At 40.2% G+C, this 23,367-nt stretch overlaps 1 protein-coding gene across 4 annotated transcripts in view; it reads right to left on the bottom strand.

Moving 5' to 3' along the window:
- The window catches only part of LOC145360050 (guanine nucleotide-binding protein G(I)/G(S)/G(T) subunit beta-1), an 82,782-nt gene that overhangs the window by 23,267 nt on the left and 36,148 nt on the right, over positions 1–23,367 (bottom strand). For 2 of the 4 annotated variants that reach the window (XM_080214958.1, XM_080214959.1), the window contains exons 2-3: positions 11,645–11,752; positions 5,698–5,736 (exon numbers count right to left, since the gene is read on the bottom strand). In XM_080214958.1, coding sequence (XP_080071084.1) covers positions 5,698–5,736; positions 11,645–11,701 — 96 coding nt within the window. In that variant the 5' untranslated portion in view covers positions 11,702–11,752. Of the gene's footprint in view, positions 1–5,697; positions 5,737–11,644; positions 11,753–12,156; positions 12,638–12,680; positions 12,904–23,367 lie in introns of those variants that run through there. The other 2 variants (XM_080214960.1, XM_080214957.1) reach the window with 2 other exon arrangements.

Genomic DNA, 23,367 nt, shown 5'->3' with positions numbered 1-23,367 from the left:
CAACCACCTCACTTGGCAGTGCATTCCAGGCACCCACCACTCTTAAAAACTGCCCCAACATATCTCCACTGAACCTTTCCCCTGATCTTGAACTTGTGCTCCCTTGTAGTTGTCATTTCTGCCCTGGGGAAAAGCTTCCAACAGTTCACCCTTTCTATACCTTTTATAACTTTGTAAACTTCTATCAGGTCGTCTCTTCATCCTCCATCTTTCCAGGGAGAACAATCTCACTTTATTCAATCTCTTCTCATACCTAATACCAGGCAACATCCTGGTCAACCTTTTCTGCACACTCTCCAAAGCCTCCACATCCTCTGGTAGTGTGCTGACCAGAATTGGACACAGCATCCCAAATGTGGTCTAACAAATGCTTTAAACAACTGTAATATAATTTGCCAATTTTTATACGCGATACCCCATCCAATGAAGGCAAACATGCCATGTGCTTTCTTCACCACCTTTTTCACCTGTGCTCCACTTAAGGATTTGTGGATCTGAACTCCAAGATCTGTGTCCATGCTCCTCATTGTTCTGTCATTTATTTTATAGCTTTCACCTGAATTAGGTCTACCAAAATGTATCACCTCGCATTTGTCCTGATTAAATTCCACCTGCTGTTTCTCCGCCCAATTTTCCAGTCTACACATTCTGTTGTATTCTCTGACAATCTTTATCCAATCTGCAACTCTGCCAATCTTAGTATCATCCGCAAACTTAAATCAGACCAGCTACATTTCCCCCCCCCCGCCAACCAAGTCATTTATATTTTATAGACAGAAGTCCCAGCATTGATCCCTATGGAACACCACTGGTTACAGACCTCCATTCAGAAAAACACCCTTCTACTGCCACCCTCTGACTTCTATGGCCAAGCCAGTTCCAAATCCATCTAGCTAGTTTGTCCCTGATCCTGTGAGAATTAATCTTTTGCATCAGTCTGCCACAAGGGCATGAGGGTATTAGCTACCCTAGAAATCAAAAAAAAGAATTACTGACTGAGTGTTGAAATGAATTAATCTAGCCACCTTTGTAATGTGAACACAGTATACACATCAGTAAACAAACTGGCTAATAGTTATTTCATAGAAGAGACTCAAGTACTGCTGGAAAAAAAGTCAAAGCTTTTCATTTTGCAATCAGGACGCTTCGCAATTACCCACACAAAGATTCACCCTGTATGAGAACAGAGTATTATTCTTAGAATCCATCCAATGCAGGAAGAGTTCATTTGGCCCATTGAGCCTGCATCTACAACAGACCCTAACCCTGTAATCCCCCTGACATTAAGGGGCAATTTAGTGTGGCCAATTAACCTAACTGCACAACTTTGGATTGTGCAAGGAAACCCATGCAGACACAGGGAGATCATGCAAATTCCACACGGACAGTTGTCCAAGATTGGAATTGAACCCGGATCCCTGGCATTGAGACACAGCAATGCTAATCACTGTGTAGCCCTTAAGTGCTGATTCGTTGGCAAAGAGGCTCGGATTGGTTGAGGTGTTGACATGGAGAATGCACAAGTTGGTGGCAACTGACTGTTAACTATCAAGCCAGCAGCTTGAGCCTGATCGGTTAAAGCATTGCCCTGAGGAATGAGTCAGCAAATGGCTGTCACTTATTTTGTTTAGCTGAAATGGGTGCAATGTGTATGCATTCTGTCTTCAAAGAACAGGCCTATGAATTAATATATGCAGCTTCCAGTACACATAAATCCATAGAATCCCTAAAGTGCAGGAGGCTGCCATTTGGCCTACTGAGCCTGTACCAACTCTGAAAGATTATCTCCCTCCCCACTCCAATAACCTTGCGTGTTTACCATGGCCAATCCACCTAACCTACACATCCTCGGACTGGGAGGAAACCCAAACAGACAGAGAAGATGCAAATTTTTTTTAAACAATGTGCAACATGCTGCAACCCCACTGACAATTAAATTGGTTGTCAGCATAATTTAGTACACAGAATTATTTGGCAAATGCTTGAAGAGAGTTTGCAATCATGTTGGGCATGGTCTGTACCTCGTCTGTTGTTTAATGTGACCCATCAGCCTTTGGAACATATGGTCTACATACCTCGCATCACCCTGGCACTGAAATTCATATACGACATTACTCATGTGATAGACAAAACTTCATTTTGGCTTGATGGCGGCTCCTGTTAATGGTGAATACTACTCATGTTGCTACTGCACGGTAGCAGTGTGTAACAGCTAGCTTCACTCGCTGCTCAAATTTATGAGATACCTTGCCTTTCTAGGGTGGTCCAAAGTAGACTGGGCAAGTGAATAGCCTTCAGCCCAAGTCTGAGAGATATAAAGTGCAAAATATTCCAGCAGGGTAGCCACTATCCTGCAGGATACCTTTGGTGCACCCTAATTTAGCATCAAATTTGCACAATGAGCAGTTGAATCAGGCCTTATTTACAAGGCTGTCAATAAGACCAATCTTATAGCATGTGGAACTCTAAGAGTCCCAAGTGCACACCGACCAGTGAAGGTAGGATTGAGGGAGACTGTGGTAGTGAACTTGTTGCCAGATTTATCAATAGTACATTAAGGAAAGGGAGTTAATGGACAGCTCCATTTCAAGGGTAAATTTGGGTGGAGTTTGGAGCCATTAAGACATATACAAAATTATTACGTGTAGCTGCAGACTTAGATTTAGCAATGGTATCATCTATATGTTGGATATTCGAACAATGCTTAGCAGTTCTCAGTCATGTGATGCCGTCTCCATGACAACAGCTCAACCAGAGCCTGCTTCCTAACCAATCAACACTTTCTTCTGAGTATAAATTGTTTACTCTAACAAATCGGTATTCTTGTGAAATGTCCTGCTGAGTGCAAGAAAAGCTTCAGTGTGTCTATTTTTTCAGCAAGACTTGTAAACTGTAAAAGTTGTGCAAACATTTCAAGAAAAATAACAAGCCTTTAAAAATTGAGGAACCACAAAGTTTCGCTGACCATTATATCTAATCTGGCTAACTCGGCATTGTAGATTACAGGAATCCGTTCAAATCCATGGTATGGTTATGGATTCTAAGAAGTTATTTTCTTTTTAATGTTAATTTTTGACAAGACTTGTCCAAGTAAAAATTTTAATACCCTTCTATTATAAAATTCATTATTCTGTGGACAACTGATTTTAATAGCTCATTACAAATCCCCAAAAGATTGTTAAAACTTTACAAATTTCAAAATTCTTGATATTCCTCTTTCCTTTCTGTTTCCAATTAAAATGGTTTATTTCCTTCATCATTATAACTTTTAATTTGTGTTACACCTCTTCCCATGATTGATAGCATTCCCTTAATAGAATATCTGGAACTATAAACAAACAAGGTGTCAAAGTCTTCTACAATTTATCAACTGCTTGCCATAAACCCCTTCTATTCAAAATCCAGAATCCTATTTGCTTCCTTATATCCAATTTTGCCGAAGTTCTGAGGTCTTAAAGTAATTAGTTAAATACTGGTACACTGATTGGGGTGACAGTTGGTTACATGTTCGGCTGTCAAAAAATAAAAGATTGTGGTTTAAGGTTAAAGAAGTTGTTCATGGTTTTGTTTGCCAGTGGCTTTGCTACAGGTGGTGCCATATGTCAAGTACAGTTGTATGATCCATTAGCACTAGGTAGCATACTGTTAACAAGGAACAGCCAAATGCATAAAGTTTTTCCTGCCTGTACAGTCTCTGCCACAGCAAGACCCCTGTAGTGCCTCCTTGTGGTGACACACAGAAACTAAGTACCCTACATTGAACTGCAGGGAGTCACAGAGAAACTTTGGTTCCCAGAGATATGATACACAGGCTGACTGGTGTGGGGGACACCCTGACCTGCTCTCAACTTGCTACAAATGGAACTCATTTCCTTATGCTACAGGCATTGGGGTGTCCTATAGGCAGTTGATGAGCTCTTTAAGCAAATGCAATTCTTGAATGGGCCCTTAATGCAGGGACTCCTACTCTTGCTTTAGATTCAGTTTAATGTTGGTGGGAGGGGGAGGAGTCAAAGCCTCCTCAGGCTATGCTGCCAAAGAAATGTGGACGGCAATTCACCTATATTCTTACCAGCAAGGGAGCAACACGCAAGGTGGCAGTTTACAGCACTTCCAACAGTGGGAAGCATTATTACATTCTACAGGTTAGTCACCATCCACCTCAAGCTGCCAAGGTACCGTGCTGCCTATGTCTGCTTTTCTCTGTGAGCACATGAGGATAAAGATCCTATCCTGACAATTGGACAATAAACAGATACCAAGAAAAAACAAATGGTGAAGATTTGCCAGCTTGGAAGTTGGTGCCCTGGCATGCATGAAGACCTGCAGTCAACATAAACTCTAGTTGATAATCAATGTAAATGTGACACCTGTAGGCAGCTAGAATTTGCCAGAACAATGTGGTTTCAGAAACTTCAAAGCAGACGTCGGCCCTGCAAACATGGTCCCTGCACAGATCATCCCACACAAAGGGGCAACTTCATGTGTAACGTGGCAGACTCTACCTTCCCAGGTTCAGCTTGTTCAGTCACCAAAAGAAGTGCAACATTTAATCTCAATTCAACACACCCAAGTTCTACGGTTTCATTCCCATCATCTCTTGCAGATGGGAAGGTGTCAGCCAATCAGGTCAGGGATCACTAAAAACTAAATTAGCCCCAGAATAATAAAAGGGGAGGTCTGTTAGAAACAAATTCTTTCAATGTTTGACAAAATAAACATTAAAAAATATAATAGGAGATTGGAGGGATTGTCTGTCCAGGAGGGGAGCTAAAATAGCGGTAATGTCCGCTATGCTGCAAGTTCTGTGATGCTATAAACATGGCATGGTTTTGAATGGATTTCTGCGATCTATAATGCAGAGTTAGCCAGTGAACACCATGGGTTAGGAAGTGTATTTGCTCTATTAAAAGGAAATTTTGGGCCAGAAAACTTTGTAGCGCACAACTAAAAAAAAACGCCATTGGTTGAAGAGGATAGATTCACTCATTTCAACATTCAGTAAACAAATCTTTGAAGCTTTAGCTGGACTCATGCAGGGTTTATGGATAATATTTATCTCTAGATATATTTTGTTCCACTGTCCTTTTACCCCCACAAACACATTATCTCTTCATTCATCTACAAAGGCCATGGGCCTGGTTCATTAATCTGTTTATGACCTCCTTGAATTCCTCCAAGATCTTCCTCATATCTTGTGCAACTCCCCAATTTGATATCACTCAGCAAATGTTATTCCTGCTCTGCCTAAAGCCAAATTATTTCTATGAACAGTGACTACTAGACTGGTTGCAAGATGCCAATGTTAATCACATTTAGTCCTTTTTCCTGTCTTTCAGTTATTTGCTGCTGTTTGAGCCATATTCTCATACTTCAAATTTCATAGGTTCCTTTCACCTCACTTCAAATATTTTTTGGACACCCGTACATTTATTGGCAGCATTTTTAAAAATCACTTCAAATTCTAAATTATTTCAACAACAAACAAATCAATTTAACAGCCTGTCCTTTACGGATGCATGCTGGTGGCCTGACTAGCCTGTTTGACTATCCTCTAATGACAACTGACAAAGAAGATTTACCTTCCCCTTCTTAAACATTCACTTTTTCCTGAAGCTTATAATTAAATTACGTATAAATACCTAAAGGTGGAAAAGCTTGTAGCCAAACATGTGCCATCACTAACTATATCCTTACCTGGGCCAGAGTGGCATCTGCACATGCTTTCCTGGCATCCTGTAAAGGAAAATGGAGACAAATTAAAAATTGCACCAACATATTCACATAAAAGCCCACCTAGAATGGTCAATATCTTCTAGAGCATTAATGCAATTCAATCTGTCAAAAAATGATTTGTCAATTTTAATTTTGTTAAAGTCCTTGCAACGTGGAAGACAATAGCAAAGTTGTATTTGTTGTCCATCCCCAACTGTCCAAGGGCATTGAGGACTTGTCTTAAAAAAGATTGAGCACTTGAAGCCTATACTTGCTGGAATTGAGGAGAATGAGGGGAAGTCTAATTTAGATACAAGACTCTGAGGGAGATTGACAGAGTAGACAGAGTGGATGTTTCGCCTTGTTGGAAATTCCAGAACAAGGCACCACAGTTTTAGGTTAAGGGGTGGTAGATGTAAAACAGAAATAAGGAATTACTTCAAAGGATTGTGAATCTATGGAATTCTCTACTCCAGAGTGCGGTGAACATTAGAATACTAAACAAATGAGGAGATAGATAGGTTTCATTAGTGTGGGATGAAGGGTGCTGAAGAGCAGACAGGAAGATGGAGATGAGATCAGCAATGATTTCAGTGAAAGGCAGAGTAAGCTCAAGGGGCTGAAATATCAACTCTTGCTCCTATGGTCTTTTGTTTTATGTTTGAGACAACAATGTGGACTCGGGACTGTGTAGGTCCCACCAGATAGAGGCAGCAGGACACCCATGAACCAGTTGGGTTCAGAATATTCAGCAGCTTCCCTGGCACTTGTTAAGGTTTGGCCAAGGTGCATTGAATTCAACTTCACAATTTGCTGCAATGGAGTTTGAATTCATAACTTCCAGCTGCTGTTCAATGCAACAATCACTGGGCTACTGCAAACTGTTATTCTGAAAACTTTTAGAACAGCCACAAATTTTAAACAGACACTAAGTTTAAAAAAAGTCAGAATACACTAATGACAATTACTTCAGCTCGAGTTCGGTGAAGTGATACTGTAATGGGTAAAATACATGAATACCCTGAAACAAATTTACCAGGCCAGTCAATTCCATTTAGTTGGACTTTGGTTGTGCTTACACCCAAATTATAGAATTACCAGAAATGGCAATAATCCTCTTCTGCAGTTTCATAGAATCCCTACAATGCAGGAGGCGGCCCTAGGCTGCTGTGGGAGGCAAAGTAGTAGATTGCAGGGGCTTTGACCTGAATTTTCAATTTCTCTCTCGCCACAGGGAAGGTGCCAGACAACTGGAGAACAGCTGATGTAGTTCTGCTATTTAAGGAGGGTTGTAGAGACGAGGTGTGGAGATGCAGGCATTGGATTGGGGCAAGCACAGTAAGAAATCTCAACACCAGGTTAAAAGTCCAACAGGTTTATTTGGTAGCACAAGCCACAAGCTTTCGGAGTGCTGCTCCTTCATCATTGGGAGTGGGAGTTACGTTCACAAACAGGGCATATAAAGACAAGCTCAATTTACAAGATAATGACTGGAATGTGATTCTTTACAGGTAATCAAGTCTTAAAGCTACAGACAATGTGAGCAGAGAGGGGTTAAGCACAGGTTAAAAAGATGTGTATTGTCTCCAGCCAGGATAGCTGGAGATTTTTCAAGCCCAGACAAGTCATGGGGATTACAGATAGTGTGACATGAACCCAAGATCCCGGTTGAGGCCGTCCTCACTTGGCTATCAGTTTCTGCTCAGCGATTCTGGGTTGTCGTCTGTCGTGAAGGCCGCTTTGGAGAATTCCTGTGACTGCTGAAATGTTCCCCAACAGGAAGAGAACACTCCTGCCTGGTGATTGTCAAGCGGTGCTCATTCACCTGTTGTTGTAACGTCTGCATGATCTCCCTAGTGTACCATGCCTCAGGACATCCTTTCCTGCATTGTATCAGGTAGACAACTTTGGCCAATTTGCAAGAGCATGTACCCTGGTGAGGTGATGGCATCCAGGTTGATAATCCAACATGTCTTGCAGAATAGTGACCACAACACCACACAACCCTGCCACAGCAACTTCCACAAGACGTGCCGGATCATTGACACGGATGCTATCATCTCACATCAGAACACCACCACTTCAGCAATTACGGGTATTCAGCTTCTGATCTTCAGGTAAGCGTTCTCCAAGGCAACCTTCATGACATACGACAACGCAGAAACATTGAGCAGAAACTGACAGCCACGTTCCACACGAGGGCAGCCTCAACCGGGTTCATGTCACACTATCTGTAACCCCCACGACTTGCCTGGGCTTGCAAAATCTTTAACTGTCCTGGCTGGAGACAATACACAGCTTTTTAACCTGTGCTCAACTCTCTCACTCACACTGTCTGTAGCTTTAAGGTTTGATTATCTGTGAAGAATCGCATTCCAACCATTATCTTGTAAATTGAGTTTGTCTTTATATACCCGGTTTGTGAACATAACTCCCACTCACCTAATGAAGGAACAGTGCGCTGAAAGCTTGTGGCTTTTGCTACCAAATAAACCAGTTGGACTTTAATTTGGTGTTGTGAGACTTCTTATTATACAGACAAGCCGGGGTAGAAAGACCAGTGAGCCTCACGTCAGTGATAGGGAAACTACTGGAGAAATTTCTGAAGGAGAGCATCTATACCCACTTGAAGAGGCAAGGCTTGATCAGGGACAGTCAGAGGGAGGTCATACCTAACAAAGTTGATTGAATTTTTAGTGGTGGTGACCAGGTGTGTAGATGAGGGTAATGCTGTTGGTGTAATTTATATGGATTTCAGCAAAGCTTTTTACAAGGTCCCACATGGGAGACTTGTAAATAAGGTAAATACACATGGGGTACAGGGAATTTGATAAAGTAGATTCAAAATTGGCTCAGCTGTAGGAATCAGAGGGTGATGACAGAAGGCTGCTTTAGCAACTGGAAGCCAGTGTCCAGTGACATACCATAGGGATCTGTGTTGGGCCGCCTATTATTCGTCATTTACATAAACAACATTGATGACTACGTGAGGGTTATGATTAGTAAATTTGCAGATGACACAAAGATTCGCCAGGTGGTTAACAGTGAGGTGGAGTGTCTTGGGCTTTAAGAAGATATAGATGGAATAGTCAAATGGATAGATAAATGGCAGATGGAATTTAACCCTGAAAATTGAAATGATACACTTTTGAAGGAGTAATTTGACGAAGTAATCAAGCGAATTGCAGTACACTAGAGAGTTCTACGGCACAAAGGGACCTTGATGTGTTGTCCATAGATCTCTGAAGGCAGAAGAGCATGTTGACAGAGTGGTGAAAAAGGCACGTGACACTTGCCTTTATCAATCGAGGCAGAGATTACAAAAGCAGGGAAGTCATGCTGGAGACGTATAGAACTTTGGTGAGGCCACGGCTAGAGTGCTGTGTGCAGTTTTGGTCATCACATTATATAGGAAGGATGTGATTGCACTGGAGGGGGTGCAGAGGAGATTCACCAGGATGCTGCCTGGGGTGGAACATTTAAGTTATGAAGAGAGGTTGGATAGGCTCGAGTTATTTTTCAAGGAGCAAGAAAAGACTGAGGGGCAACCTGATCAAGTTGTACCAGATTATGAGGGACATGGACAGAGTGCATAAGGAACAGGTGTTCCCCTTAGTTGAAGAGTCAATTGCGAGGGGACATAGGTTCAAGGTGAGGGGGCAGAATGTGACGGTCTGGAATGTGCTTCCGAGAGGGTGGTAGAGGCAGGTTGCCTCACATCCTTTAAAAAGTATCCCGATGAGCACCTGGCACGTCATAACATTCAAGTGCTGGTAGGTAGTGTTCGGTGGGAATTCAAATGCTTCTCGTGTGTCAGTGCAGACTTGACGGGCCACAGGGCCTCCTCTGCTGTATGATTTTATGATTCATTGAGCTCATCAAGCCTGCACCAACAATAATCCCACCCAGGCCCTATCCCTGTAACCCCACATATTTACCCTGCTAGTCCCTGACACTAAGGAGCAATTTATCAAGGCTAATCTGACATGCACATCTTTGGACGGTGGGAGAAAGCCCACACAGACATGAGGAGAATGTGCAAACTCCACACAGTCGCCTGAGATTGGAATTGAACCCAGATCCCTGGCACTGTGCTAAGCTCTGTGCCACCATGTCACACGAAATGATTTTTAAAAAATGCCATTAACTTTTTGCACTAAACGAAACATGGTAAGGAACATATCTGATAAAAGCCATTGCTTTCATTGGCAACTACAAACAGGTTTTGCTTTCTCAGAACTGTGAATGGAGGAGATTCTTCTGCTAGCAATCTTATACCTTCCATTGGAAAATAAAATTAAACAGTAAGTTTATTTCAAGAAGTCACTTACCCATTAGCTCAATGTTAATCATTTACACTGTGACAAAGCCCAGAGATCCATAATTGGGAAAAAAATTTGAATGAAACCTATTCAGAAATATAATCTTTTTTCTGTGTTTCGAAACAAACGATTTGCCAGACATTTCTGTATGCTAAGATGGTTAGTTGGCAGCAGTCTTGTGAACTCAGATGACATCGTGCCCATGTCTTCTGATTCTTTCAATCCATTCCTGTCTGCTGGGTTGCATTTTTACATTAAGAATAGGTCATAGATTGAGCTGCCTTATCTTGAAGTGTCGAGCTGGATCAGGCTGGCAAAGAATGAGGCACACGTCTGAACCCCTTCTTCAAACATAGGCCACTGAAAAATCCATTATCTGACGACTGCACGATTATTGCATTTCAGCAGCTGGAGTTATATGGCTACAGCACAACTCTGCTCTGAACTGACCCGGGGGGTGGGGGCACACGATGGCCTTTATGGGAGATGGAAAACACATGCCGCGTGGGTGCAGCATAGCATTTTGGGGATGGGGCCCAAGAGGTGTTGCACAATTCAGACATCAGGAGCTCGAACAGCTCCTTTCCCAAAGTAGCGTTTTCAGCTTGAGCACTTTTGAATGGTTCATACTTATCCAATGATTGTTTCTGCAGAAAAGCTGTTTTGTTTGGCATGTCCTACATCGTGTCCCTGGTGATATAATAATCGAAGCACTACAAAAAGAAGCATTTTGATACTACTAACTTGGAGCATATATACCAGCAGGTGGGCTAAATGGCCTCTATCTGTGCTTCAAATTCTATACATCAATGTATCCATGTGCATAAGCAGTAGCTGAACCAGTTTAGGTATAGTGCACACATATTTCACCAACATGCTCAGCTGAAAAGGTACCAAAATGCTCAGATTATTCACTCACTCATCCAGCAATGAAACCGTAGCTGTAGATAGGTAATTTGTATCATGTGCATGATGGACTATCGGAAAGTCAGCTGCCAACCAGGTAAACATGTTTTGCAGTTAATGAGGCCCATAAATCTTAAACAATCTGACCGACTACCCAGTAAATATAGAAATCAAAAAGGTACAAATGTCTCTGATCTTCAAAACCATTACTTTAACAGGTCTTAGAATGTTGCTGGAACCAGAGTGCTCAGAACATCTTAGGTGGGCATTGTACATTGATATATCAGAGTCAGGATCAAAACAAATATCTGACATTCAGTACCCTGAACCCCTGGAGACTTCTGACTTGCTGACTGCAGACGGAATAATTTCAATTAAAGCACAGGTAATTTGGGGGTTAAGGTTTCAAATTCAGGGGACAGATAAACGAGCTAATCAGTCCCACCAAAGGAAACTCCCTACTGGCCAACCACAGTGCACATGAATATTAAGTCTAAATTGTAGCATGTCACACTTTCTCACCTCCCAAAATTATAGCATGAACTTACTATACAGGAAACTACAGATACAATCTGCCATTCACAGCATAGTGCACTGAGAACAATATAGTTTAAGTTTAATTTAAAAAACTGCCTATTTATGATTTCAAATCAAACTAAAGTTCTGCATTTACAATGTGGGCTAGCTGATGTAATACTCACTCGGATCTGATTCTTCAGCTGCTCGGCCTCCTGACGTAATTGATCCAGTTCACTCATTTTCCTGTACTAAACTTGTGCTTTATTGCCTTCACTGGGATACACTGATATCTGAAAAAGAAATGCATAATCTGAAAACGATCAAAGAGATTAAAAGGAAAAAATAATCCAATAAAGCTAAAGTGTAAGAGGGGAGTCAAAGGACTGCAAATCAGATTTTCCACTACTTTTAGGTAGAAAAATTCAAAAGCAAAGCATCAGGATTAAATTTATGATCAAAATTTCAAAACACTAACAGCTGACTTAAAATCTTACTCCACATTTTACAAATAAAAAAATTGATAAACAAAATTAAGCAACTATTATGCAGATATAAAATGCTGGAATACCTAGTAAAGCATTCCAGAGCACCTCATTTTTTTTTAAACGTTCTCTTTACACTGAGGGGTAGAAAGAATCTCCACCAACAGTGCTGCTTCAACCAGGAAAAAGATTTTTCATTATTGCATACTTACAATTACGACTTGCAATTCCTTTTGAGTTTCTAAATGTCAGCTTGTCCTAATAGTTCACCACTTTCCTACTGTCTAGTCTATTTGTTAGGTGTGTATGGCTGTGTCTTTCTCAGCAGTATAATTCACTCAGGCTCAATGTTGTTGATTCAGATGCTAAGCCAAATCGGTTTAACAAAAATCTGCTGATTACACAAACCCACCACAATCCATGACCCAAATCCAGTTACTGCCATAAGACACGCAATTTACATTTATTGCGCTGCCCCTCTCCATGCTAAGGTAACAAAACTGGCATTTCGATGGAACAATAGCTTGGATCCATTTATAGCTGCGAGATGTGATTTTCTGAGAAATTGGAATTACGAAAATCACTTTGGTTCTTTTCTGTTACCTGAACAAGAATCTACTTGCCATTTCACAGACACTAATAAATCAAGTTGCACTAACTGAAATGATTGTTCTAGCGATTAATTTTACCTATGTTACAAATACAATGGATAAATCCTGCAGCAGCTCAAACTGACCTGCTTGGGAACTACAAATTTTGGTACAGTATATCCCCTTCAAAAGGTTTCTTGAAAAATCCAAACTACAGACACAAATTTGACCAACTAAATTTGCCAATGGTTAAGATACTTCAAGAAACAAACTGGCAATTAAACATTTAATTCTGATTGAACAACTCTATTTTTTTTACAATATAAACTTAAATGTAACTATGGCTGACAAAATTCACTGTCCAACTCGCCAGGATGACAATTTTATTTGAAGTGAATACCTCGATCACAACAGCATAGGAATTAAGTTTCAATTGCAAAATGGCTTCCAGCTAGCAATTTGATTGGCCCATTCTCCTAAACTGGGTTTGCAGCTAGGCAATGACACTAAATCCTTTAATCTTTTTATGAAAAAATATGCCAGGGTCAATGCTATCATAACAAGATCTAATCCATAGGGCTGTCATTACCATTTACTGCTCAGTGTAATGAATGACCTCTATGCCATTTTAATCATACTAGTTTACTCACTTACAGTGTAGCTTTAACTTTCTCAGTAGCTGATGCATCTAAACAGATCCAATACACAATGGAGGTCAAATTTGAGGCTTGCTATGTTACTAATACTATTAATTCCTACCAGTTGGCCTGGTGTTATGGTACTATTCCAGTTTTTTAAAATGTGTTGAGTCTCCTCAGAGATACTATGCACTGGCTCCATACAAAATTCAGCATGCTGGCCTATGGATTGTTAATTTCACTTTGAATTCAAAGCAAAATTAAGTAAATTTGACTACTTTTAGAAGAGTACTCAGAAATGATCCAAAGATCGATTTCAAAGTCTGTACTACATTTGTGGTGACAATATTTAGAACTACTGAGACTTCTGACGAATCTTCATCATTTAGTAAAATTCATGTTCTTGGGTCAAGGTGTCTTGCAAGCAAATTGAAAGTTGCAGCAGTGAGAGGAGGGTAATTTTACTATCTCCTCACTGGTGAGCAAAAATAACAGCCGACATCCAATACTGTACTCTGCTCTTATGGTGCACAGGCACTTATGGCTAAATAAAGAATAGTGCAAGGCTTCAGCTTGTGTGTGCTGGGCTTGATTATACCATGCTCAATGACAGTAGATAGGAAATAAATTTAAAATCACTTTTCTGAAGCCCCAAATTATTTTTAAATAATGATATATATTTTCATTTATATATGCCTGTAAGAACATACATAGTCTACATGACTTCGCTGATTTTTAATGTGCGCTCAGCTTACTGGATACAACTTTTCAATTATTCTGCAAGATATTTCAAATAATAAACTGTAGGTATAAAGCGATCAGTAATGTGCAACCACAAATGAAGTCAAAATCTTGTAACCTCTCTAACAGCACTGTGGGTGCATCTATACCAAATGGACTGCGGCAGCTCAAGGCAGCAGCTCACCAGCACATCTGACGGCAATTAAGGGTGGGCAATAAATAAGCAATGCCCATTTCCCCAAGAATGGATTAAAAAAAGGACGGATGCATAAACTATGAATAAGTCAATTAAATGTTACACATTTAAAATGGTTGGTCTAAATATTAGCATAAACAACCTCTTTAAACCAATGCCAATTTAGTGTCAAGTAACTAATAAATACCAGTTTTCAATCATGATTATTATGCATCGTTGAGTTACAAATTGTGTTAAGATTAACAAAACAAAAAAAGAATGGGAATCAGTGGTGTGATGTCAAATAACTAAATTTGGCAACAGGGGTTTACAGGTATTCTAATAGTATCCAAGGAAATAAAAGCAGATTTACTATGTTTGCTGGAATTTTTAGTATCAAGTATTTTTAGCACGAATATTTTTAACATCCTGGGGAATACAGGTAAGGATAAAATAATTTAGATCCCCAGGGATAAGACTATCCATTAGGCAAAATGAAGTGACACCCTTATCCCTGTGTAAATTTTTCAAAATTTCAAGGATGGTTTAAAGGGATGCTTAGTCCAAATGGCCGACTGATCAAGATCTGCATTCCTGCAACACCTCACACAACCCGAGTACCCCAACACACTTTACGTTCAATAGCATACTTCTGAAGTGTGGTCACTGTTGAAAACAAAAGCCATTTGTGCGCAGCAAACTTCCATAAATAGCACTATGATAATTGTATTTTTTTAAAACTGACAGCTGTAAGAGCAGAGTCATGGATGCAATCAATGTGTCTCTGTTGTAGTCACTTGCATTCGTTCCAACTACACTCAGGCCGGCTCAAACTGGATTAGTCAACTTGGGTTACAGACAATGGTTAATTTGGAAGGTGACGATTTCATGTACAATGGGCAATTAGGAATGAGGAGGAAATCAAAAAGAAAAAAATTAACGTGATGGGGATAGACTGACAAAGAATAAATTAAAGGTTACCCTTCACTAAAATTTCACAATCTCAAGATGTGAATAATTAGTGAACAGATACAAATCAAACTTTCAGCCAACAATCAAGGAATGAAAATTATTTTAAGAGAACGGCACATAGGGTGCCATTCAGCCCATTTGTTGACGCACATTTCTCATGCTCACTACACAAAGTCAGTAAGGAAAGGATTGATTTTTATTTCATATTACTTTTGCCTGTCATCAGACTGATTAGCACTTCTGGTGTGGGGAAGAAAAGGCAAAAAGGTTAGTAATATGGACCAAGACACTAGAGTACAGATGAACTGATCATGATGGTCCATTCTTACACAGAAATCTAGTTTCTATTTAATTCACAGAACAGCACATCAGATATTTACTATGGTAATACTATGGTAATCACTTTTTCAATTCTACTTCACAATATTATCTAATCAGTACATTATTCAATTCACTGATGTTGTTACTCAATAGCATGTACTTACGAAAGTCACAACAGTTCAATATTCATTAGACCCAAAGTAGGTATGGATATCAATTTTGTCATGAAATACATTTTCAATCTATCATAAATTTTAGCTTTAAATGTTCTTCATGGGAGTTAAAAGTCAGCTTCGAATAATGATTTGAGTATATTATCAATTCTAAACGTCCTACATTTTTCCTTTAGAGAATTTTACTCTGGCCGTTGGGTAGAGATATAAATCATTAGCTGCTGACACCTTGTGGCTTTTTGCCCCCTCCATTCCTGAAGCATAGGACATGTGCAACCATAAATTTGGTGGAATCACTATAGCCAATGTGGGAATTCACTTTCTAACTAGATCTTCCCTGACTAATCCAGCAGATTTACAGTAAAGTTGCTGCAGGCAATGCAAATACTTGCTCTGGGAACAAGCAGTGCCAACACCCAATATAAATCAGTTCAACTTATACTATATCAGCAACACTGGCTAAAGCTCCCAGATTTGACCTGAAGTCATTCCCTACATGTGCAAAGTGTTGGTCAAGATGCAAAAGCAGCAAAATGGTTAAGTCCTATGGACTTGGGGGAAATGAAGTAAATCAATTACGTGGTAACAAAAGTGCTGGAAATACTCAGATCAGGTAGTATCTGAGGACAGCAAACAGTTAATGTTTTATGTTGATGACCTTTCATCAGAACTCTATTCTGTTCTGATGAAAGGTTATCAACCTGAAACATCAATTCTGCTACCCTCCACATATACAGCCTGGCCTAAGTTGCTCCAGCATTTTTTGTTCTTATTTCTAATTTCCAGTAAGCACTGTATTTTGCTTTTAAAGCACAAAAGCAAAGAAAAATAAAGGACAGGAAGAGGCCCTTCAGCCTCCCAAGCTCATGCCAATCATGATGCCTGAACTAAACTAAAAAAAAACTTCCGCCCTTCCTTGGATCATATCCCTCTATTCCCTCCCTATTCATGTGTCCATCCAGATGCTTCTTAAATGTTGCTAATGCTATCACCTTTTCTGGCAGCGTGTTCAGGCACCCACCATTCCCCCCAAGAAAAACTTCCCCCACAAAACTCCTTTGACGTTTCCCCACTCACCTTGAGCCTGTGCCCGCTTATAATTGACACTTCCACCCTAGGAAAAAGCTGGTTATCCATCCTGTCAATGTCTCTCATAATTCTGTAGACCTCTATCATGTCTCCCCTCAGCCTCCGTATTTCCAGTGTAAACAATCCTAATTTATTGAACCTCTCATCATAGTCAATGCTCTCGAGATTAGGCAACATCCTGGTGACCCTTCACTGCATTCTCTCCAAAGCTTCCACATCTTTCTGATCCACAGGCAACCTAACCAAGATTTTGGTTTTTATAAAATCAGTTGGGTACTTCCAATTTGTCTTCTAGGCTTAAATATACACAAGTTCATCACCTAGGCCATTCCAAAATTTCACACATCTAACAGCCTCACCTAATGCATAGCCCATAAAATAGCTTAAGGCACCCATGAAAGCACCCCCTCCCCACCCTACCCGAGGTAAACTTAAAATAATGAAAGGGATCCGTAAGTTTAAGTATCAAAATAATTTTGCTCTGTTCATGTTGTTATCATCAATACTCTCTGATGAGTGTAAGCCCTGTTGGAAATTAAATGACCAAGGTTTCAGTTCAGATGTTCATGGCTATCCCTCGATTCAAAGCTACTCAGTCGGAATTTCTGCCGTGGGTCTTCATGGGACTGAAAAGGCCTGCAGATCTTTGGGCCCATGGGACAGGATGCCACGAGATAATGGGATAATGGAGTGCAGGCTTGCTTCTGTTTTTCCTTCTCCGTCTCATTCAGACAGTGTGACTAAAAGCAACTTGATGGACAAGTTAACATTCTGACATTTGGCAGCAAGCACCTTTTGGTCATAGACGTCCATGCTGCTGCACTTTTGAGCCTCTGAAGTAGTTTTTTCTCTTCCCTTGAATGTTGCCATTTGAGAAAGCAGGTCCTGGCGGGAGTGATCGTTTTCAGCTAGACACAGAGCGCCCAGTCCATCAAGGTTGATTTTGCAGTGGTTTTCACTACATGCTTGTGAATCTGGCTTCGTGAAGACTGTTTGCCAACAGTCTTCACATTGATTCTGGAGGATGCAGTAGAGGCATTACTGATGGAATTTCTCTAGCGCTGTGTGTCACCGATACACAGTCCAGGTCTCATTACACATGAGAGCTTAGTGATGGCAACAGTCTTTACACTTGTTGACTCAGAGTTGCCTTTGTTGTCAAAGCACACAGCAAAAATTTGTAAAAGGATGAGCTTGCACAGTTAGCAGCGTTGGATCCTCTCATCACTGGTGGTCTTTTGAGAGCGAAGTGCTCAGCATATTCTAGAGTCTCTCCACGAACATCAACAGAAAGCAAAATATTTGTGTGACCATGTATGGGTCAATTTGAGTTTTGTTTTGGCTTTATTGAAAAACGGGCCAAATTCTGACATTCAGAATTGGAGACATAAAGAGTAGCTCACAAGTCTTGTACAGAGTGTGAAATATCACTGCAATTATCCGCAAATTTGGTCAGTTTAGTTTTGGCTCAGAGGCAAAGTTACGGTTTTCTGTCTAGATAGTACTTAACTGCCCTTTTGATGTCAGTGTTATCAAAAATTACCAGATACGATCCCTATTCAAATTGCATGCTGACAAAAGGTTAACAGCACAGTGGTTAGCACTACTGCCTCACACTGCCAGAGATCCGGGTTCAATTCCGGTCTTGGGTCACTGTCTGTGCGGAGTTTGCACGTTCTCCATGTCCATGTGGGTTTTCTCCCACACTAAAGATGTGCAAGTTAGGTTGATTGGCCACACTAAATTGCCTCTTAAGTGTCAGGGGGCTATCAGGGTAAATACGTGCTGTTAGGGGAAGAGGACCTAGGTAGGATTGTTGTCGGTGCAGACTCGATGGGCTGAATGACCTCCTTCTGCACCGTAAGGGTTTATAACAAGGAACAGCAAACCTAAAAAACTGCTAAAACCCATAGAATCATACCCAGCCTGTCACTCCTTAATACTCGCAAAGCATTAACCAATTAATATTTTCTGAAGGATAGTCATTGCCATAGTTCATACAGATTTAGTGGTCAATCTGCACAAAACAAGATCCTGAAAAGAATATCAAGGTAAACTGTTTCAACAGCACTGACTGATGGACACCACAAGATGTCTTTCTTCTTCTCCAATAATGCTATTGGAACTCTGTCCACCTGAGCAGGCAAATGGTGGCTCAGTTTCAGATCTCCGACAAAGGAGGAATCTGGGAATGCGTGCTAGTAAAAATGTCACATTTATTTATCATTCTGATATTAATAAACTGTTGAAAACATTACATTTAAAACGTACCAGTATAGTTATGGGATTTCTTAATATATCATCTTTCGTTTTCATGGAAGTTAGCAGCAACAATTTGAGTATAGATCTCAACACCCTCTCCTGACGTAAATGGAGGAATAAAGACAACCCTAACTATATTTACAGTTTAAATTGAACACAGAATATCAACATTTCAGTCTTTACTAAATACCAGTGTCAGCACTGGATTCTTGCTCAGCAAACGTTCAGTCACCATAAGCAGTGCAATCAGAACAGCTGAAATTCCACCACACTCAAATTGAGAGAATTTCACATTTTAAAGTGCACTACTGCTGATTCTAAAATCTGAAATTAAAAAGTGCCAGAAAAATACAAGGTCAGGCACAATCTGTGGAGAGAGAAACAGTTAACATTTCTGGTGAATGGTCATCTACCTGAAATATTAGCTTTTAAAAAGGTGCATATTATAGATAAATATTTAAGAGCTAACAAATAGAAGCGCTTGTTTAAATTACTTTAAAATTTGCTTACGTTACCAAACAAAAACATCAGGAGTCTAAATATATCAAAATATATTTTCACTATATAATTCACATGGTGATTGAGAACAACGGGAGAGAGTAAAGAAAAACAGCTGCATAGAGCTGGCAACAAAAGACGGCTTTCATTCAGGTTGTCTTTTTTTCACATTCCTGGCATTTACAGATATGTCACTATAGAACCCGAAAAAAGCCCATCAACATAATTTAAAATTGCTGTTACCTAGTTTAAGTCAGGTCTGAGCACAAAAATAGCTTTTTTGGTATTGCTTCAACAAAGGAAAAAAGAGATAAGCGCTTCAAAAGTATGTATTATTGAGGGACGAATGCAATTTAATATAAATTACTTGCCTTAGGAAGAGTTTGCACGAAAATTCCAGACACCTAGATAATTCAGTTTTTAAAAAAAACATGGGTTTTTTTGCCTTGCCTCAACTGCCCTCGGGAAGGTTGTGGTGAGCAGTTTCCATGAACCACTGCAGTCATCAAGTATAGATATGCCCAATTTACCATGAGGAATTTCCAGATTTTTGACCCAGCAGTGAAAGAATAGTGACGTAGTCCTAAGTCAGGATTATGTGCAACCAGAAAAGGGAAAGCATCAGCTGTCCATGTTCTTCTAAAGTGAAAGAGGTTGCTGTAGCAAGTGGCAGACACTGGGAGTATATTTAAAAACTATAGAATTGAACTTTATAACAGCATTGAATTCAAATAGTCACTATTGCTTTGATGAAAGATCATCTCAACATGAAGTGTCAACTCTGTTTCCCTCCACAGATGCTGCCTGACATGAATAGCTGAGTCAGTTTGGGAGGTTCTGTCGAAGGAGGCTTGGCGAGTCGCTGCACTACATCTTGTAGATGATATACACAGCTGACACAATGCCCTAGTGGTGGAGGGAATGAATATTTAAGGTGACGGATGGGATACTAATCAAACGGGTTGATATGTCTGATGATGTTGATGTGTGTGTTGCTGGACCTGCCCTCAACCAGACAAGAGTATTCCATCACACTTCTGACTTATGCTTTGTAGATGGGCTTTGGGGAACCAGGCAATAAACCAGGCAGAATTCTGAGCCTCTGACCTGTTCTGGTAGCCACAGTAGTTATATGGCCAGGAGAGACAGGTAGCATTGAGGAAGCAGGGGAGGACTGCAGAAGGACTTGGACAGGCTAGGAGAGTGGGCAAAGAAGTGGCAGATGGAATACAAATGGGGAAAAGTATGAGGTTACACAGTTTGGAAGGAATGGAGACAGACACTATTTTCCAAAATGGGGAAATGCTTAGGAAATCAGAAACACAAAGACTTGGGACTCCTTGTTCAAGATTCTCTTAAGGTCAACGTGCAGGTTCAGTGAACAGTTAGGAAGGAAAATGCAACGTTAGCATTCATGTCAAGAGGGCTAGAATACAAGACCAGCGATATACTTCTGAGGCTCTATAAGGCTCTGGTCAGGCCCCATTTGAAGTATTGAGAGCAGTTTGGGTCCCATGTTTAAGAAACGATGTGCTGGCCTTGGAAACGGTCCAGAGGAGGTTCACAAGAGTGATCCCTGGAATGAAGAGCTTGTCGTATGAGGAATGGTTGAGGACTCTGGGTCTGTACTCAGGAGTTTAGAAGGATGAGGGAGATCTTAGTGAAACGTACAGGAAATTGTGAGGCCTGGATACAGTGGACGTGGAGAGGACGTTTCCAATAGTAGGAAAAACTAGAACCAGAGGGCACAACCTCAAGCTAAAGGGAGGATCCTTTAAAACAGATGGAGGAATTTCTTCAGCCAGAATCTGTGGAACTCTTTGCCGCAGAAGGCTGTGGAGGCCAGTCATTGGAGTATCTTTAAGATCAAGATAGTTTCTTGATTATTAAGGAGATCAGGGGTTATGGGAAAAAGGCAAGAGAATGGGGATGAGAAAAATATCAGCCATGATTGAATGGCGGAGCAGACTTGATGGGCCAAGTGACCTAACTCTTTTCCTATATGTCTTATGGTTAGTCCAGTTCAGTTTGGTGATAACCCCAAGATGCTGATGGTGGGATTCAGTGATGGCAATGTTGTTAAATGTCAAATGGTCACTAAACCATCCTCCTTTAAAATTCAAACATTCAAATATATCAATTGTTTAACATTTGTTGGACGACGTCACTTGCTGTTCCAAGAAACAACATAGCGATATTTAAGACATGCTATTCTGGTAACATGCATTAAGAACTAATAAAATTCAATTCAGTGACATTAAAACAAAAGTTGCTGGAAATACTTGGGTCGGGCAGCATCTATGGAGGGAAACAGTTATGGTTCACAATGGGATGATCTTTCATCAAAACATTCAGTGATTACTTGAATTCAATGCTGTGATAAAGTTCAACATTGTACTAATCTACATAACTTTTTGAAAACACTTCCAATGTCTGCCACCTCACTACAAAAATGTACTATTACATGTCCAATTGAACATGAGGTAAACATGCTGGGAGCAGATGGTCAAGTTTCAGTGAAGCATTACTGAAAGCAGCTTAGAAATAGCCTGGATGCACGCAATTAGAAACCAACTACAAAAATACTAGATTGCTGAATTTGGCTTCCTAATTCCTGTGGACCCTCAAAAAAAATCATTCTTTATACATCCTATCTGGTTTACTTCAGTTTTGATTGGAGACTTAATTAGTTCACAGAATTGCAGAATCAGCGCAGATCCATTTCTAGGACAAGAGAACACGGATTTAGGCCAAAAGATACAGGGAAATATAAGAACAAACTTGTTTTACACAGCAAGTGATAATGACGTGGAACTCATTCTCCACAAGGGTGAAAGAAGCAGAAGCAGCAATTTCAAAAGGAAGTAAACCTGCAGCGCTACAATGAAAGTGGGCATAACTGATTGGATTGTCCTTTGAAAAGCTGGCATGGATTCAATGGACCCAATGCTTCCTTCTGTGCTGTAAACAATGTAACTATGACTTCATGGCAAAAGATCACTGTCTTTTATTTTTCATGAGATCACAATTCGAGTCACAATGCCAGTTACAGGAACCTTGTTCAAAACTTCAGCAGAAACAGCACTAAGTCATATCTAGACTTTTGAGAAGTGGTAGCAAACAAATGGTTCCTTACAACAATGCACACTGTAAGGTTTGGCTTCCGGCATGCTCCTGTCTCTAAAGTCAAGAACCTTCACACAAAAATTATTACTCCTTCCACCCACTATGGTAATATAGCCCTGACTAGTTAAAGAAATAGCTACTGATAAAGCAGCAACATACACTCTTACTCACCAAGTGATAAAAAAATTCAATCACTTAAATAAATCTGGAAGCTACTAGTGATGGCAACCATGAAACTACTCTATTATTGTAAAAAAACCAAAAACCATTCCAGTTTACTAATGTCCTTTAGGGAAGGAAATCTGCTGTCCTTACCTAGTCTGGCTTTATGTAATAGTAGAACCACAAAAGGGGTTAACTCAAATGGCGTAGCAAACCACTCAGCTGCCATATTATCAAGGGCATTAGGAATGGGCAATAAATGCTGGCCTTAATAATTGCTATGGCCCACAAATGCGTCACATTAAAAAGCAGTATCATATCTGGATCTTCCAATCTATACATTACAGTTCTACACTCCTAACCTCAGCGTTTAAATTAAATTGAAGAGTTACTGCCATAGTTTCTATTTGTCAAATGAGCTCAATCCAGAGCAGCTATTTTTTCATCAGCAAATGCTATTCACCAATGTCTTTATTAGTTTTTCCCTTCCTTGACCATATATATTCGAAGATTCCATCCACCTTCAGTTTGTACAAAATCAACTTTAATTACTAATGACCCACGATTTAAAAAATGCCAATGTGACAATGAACAGGACAGTCTTTGATGCCCAAGCTCCATTCTACAAAAGCAGTTTAAGATTCACTTTCATTCAGGGAAGTAGCCAATTCAAAGA

The sequence above is a fragment of the Carcharhinus amblyrhynchos genome, chromosome 30, assembly GCF_965287045.1.
Source record: "Carcharhinus amblyrhynchos chromosome 30, sCarAmb.v2.hapA, whole genome shotgun sequence".
Classification (NCBI taxonomy): domain Eukaryota; kingdom Metazoa; phylum Chordata; class Chondrichthyes; order Carcharhiniformes; family Carcharhinidae; genus Carcharhinus; species Carcharhinus amblyrhynchos.
Note: the sequence above shows the minus strand (reverse complement) of the source record. Positions and strands in the feature narration are given on the sequence as shown.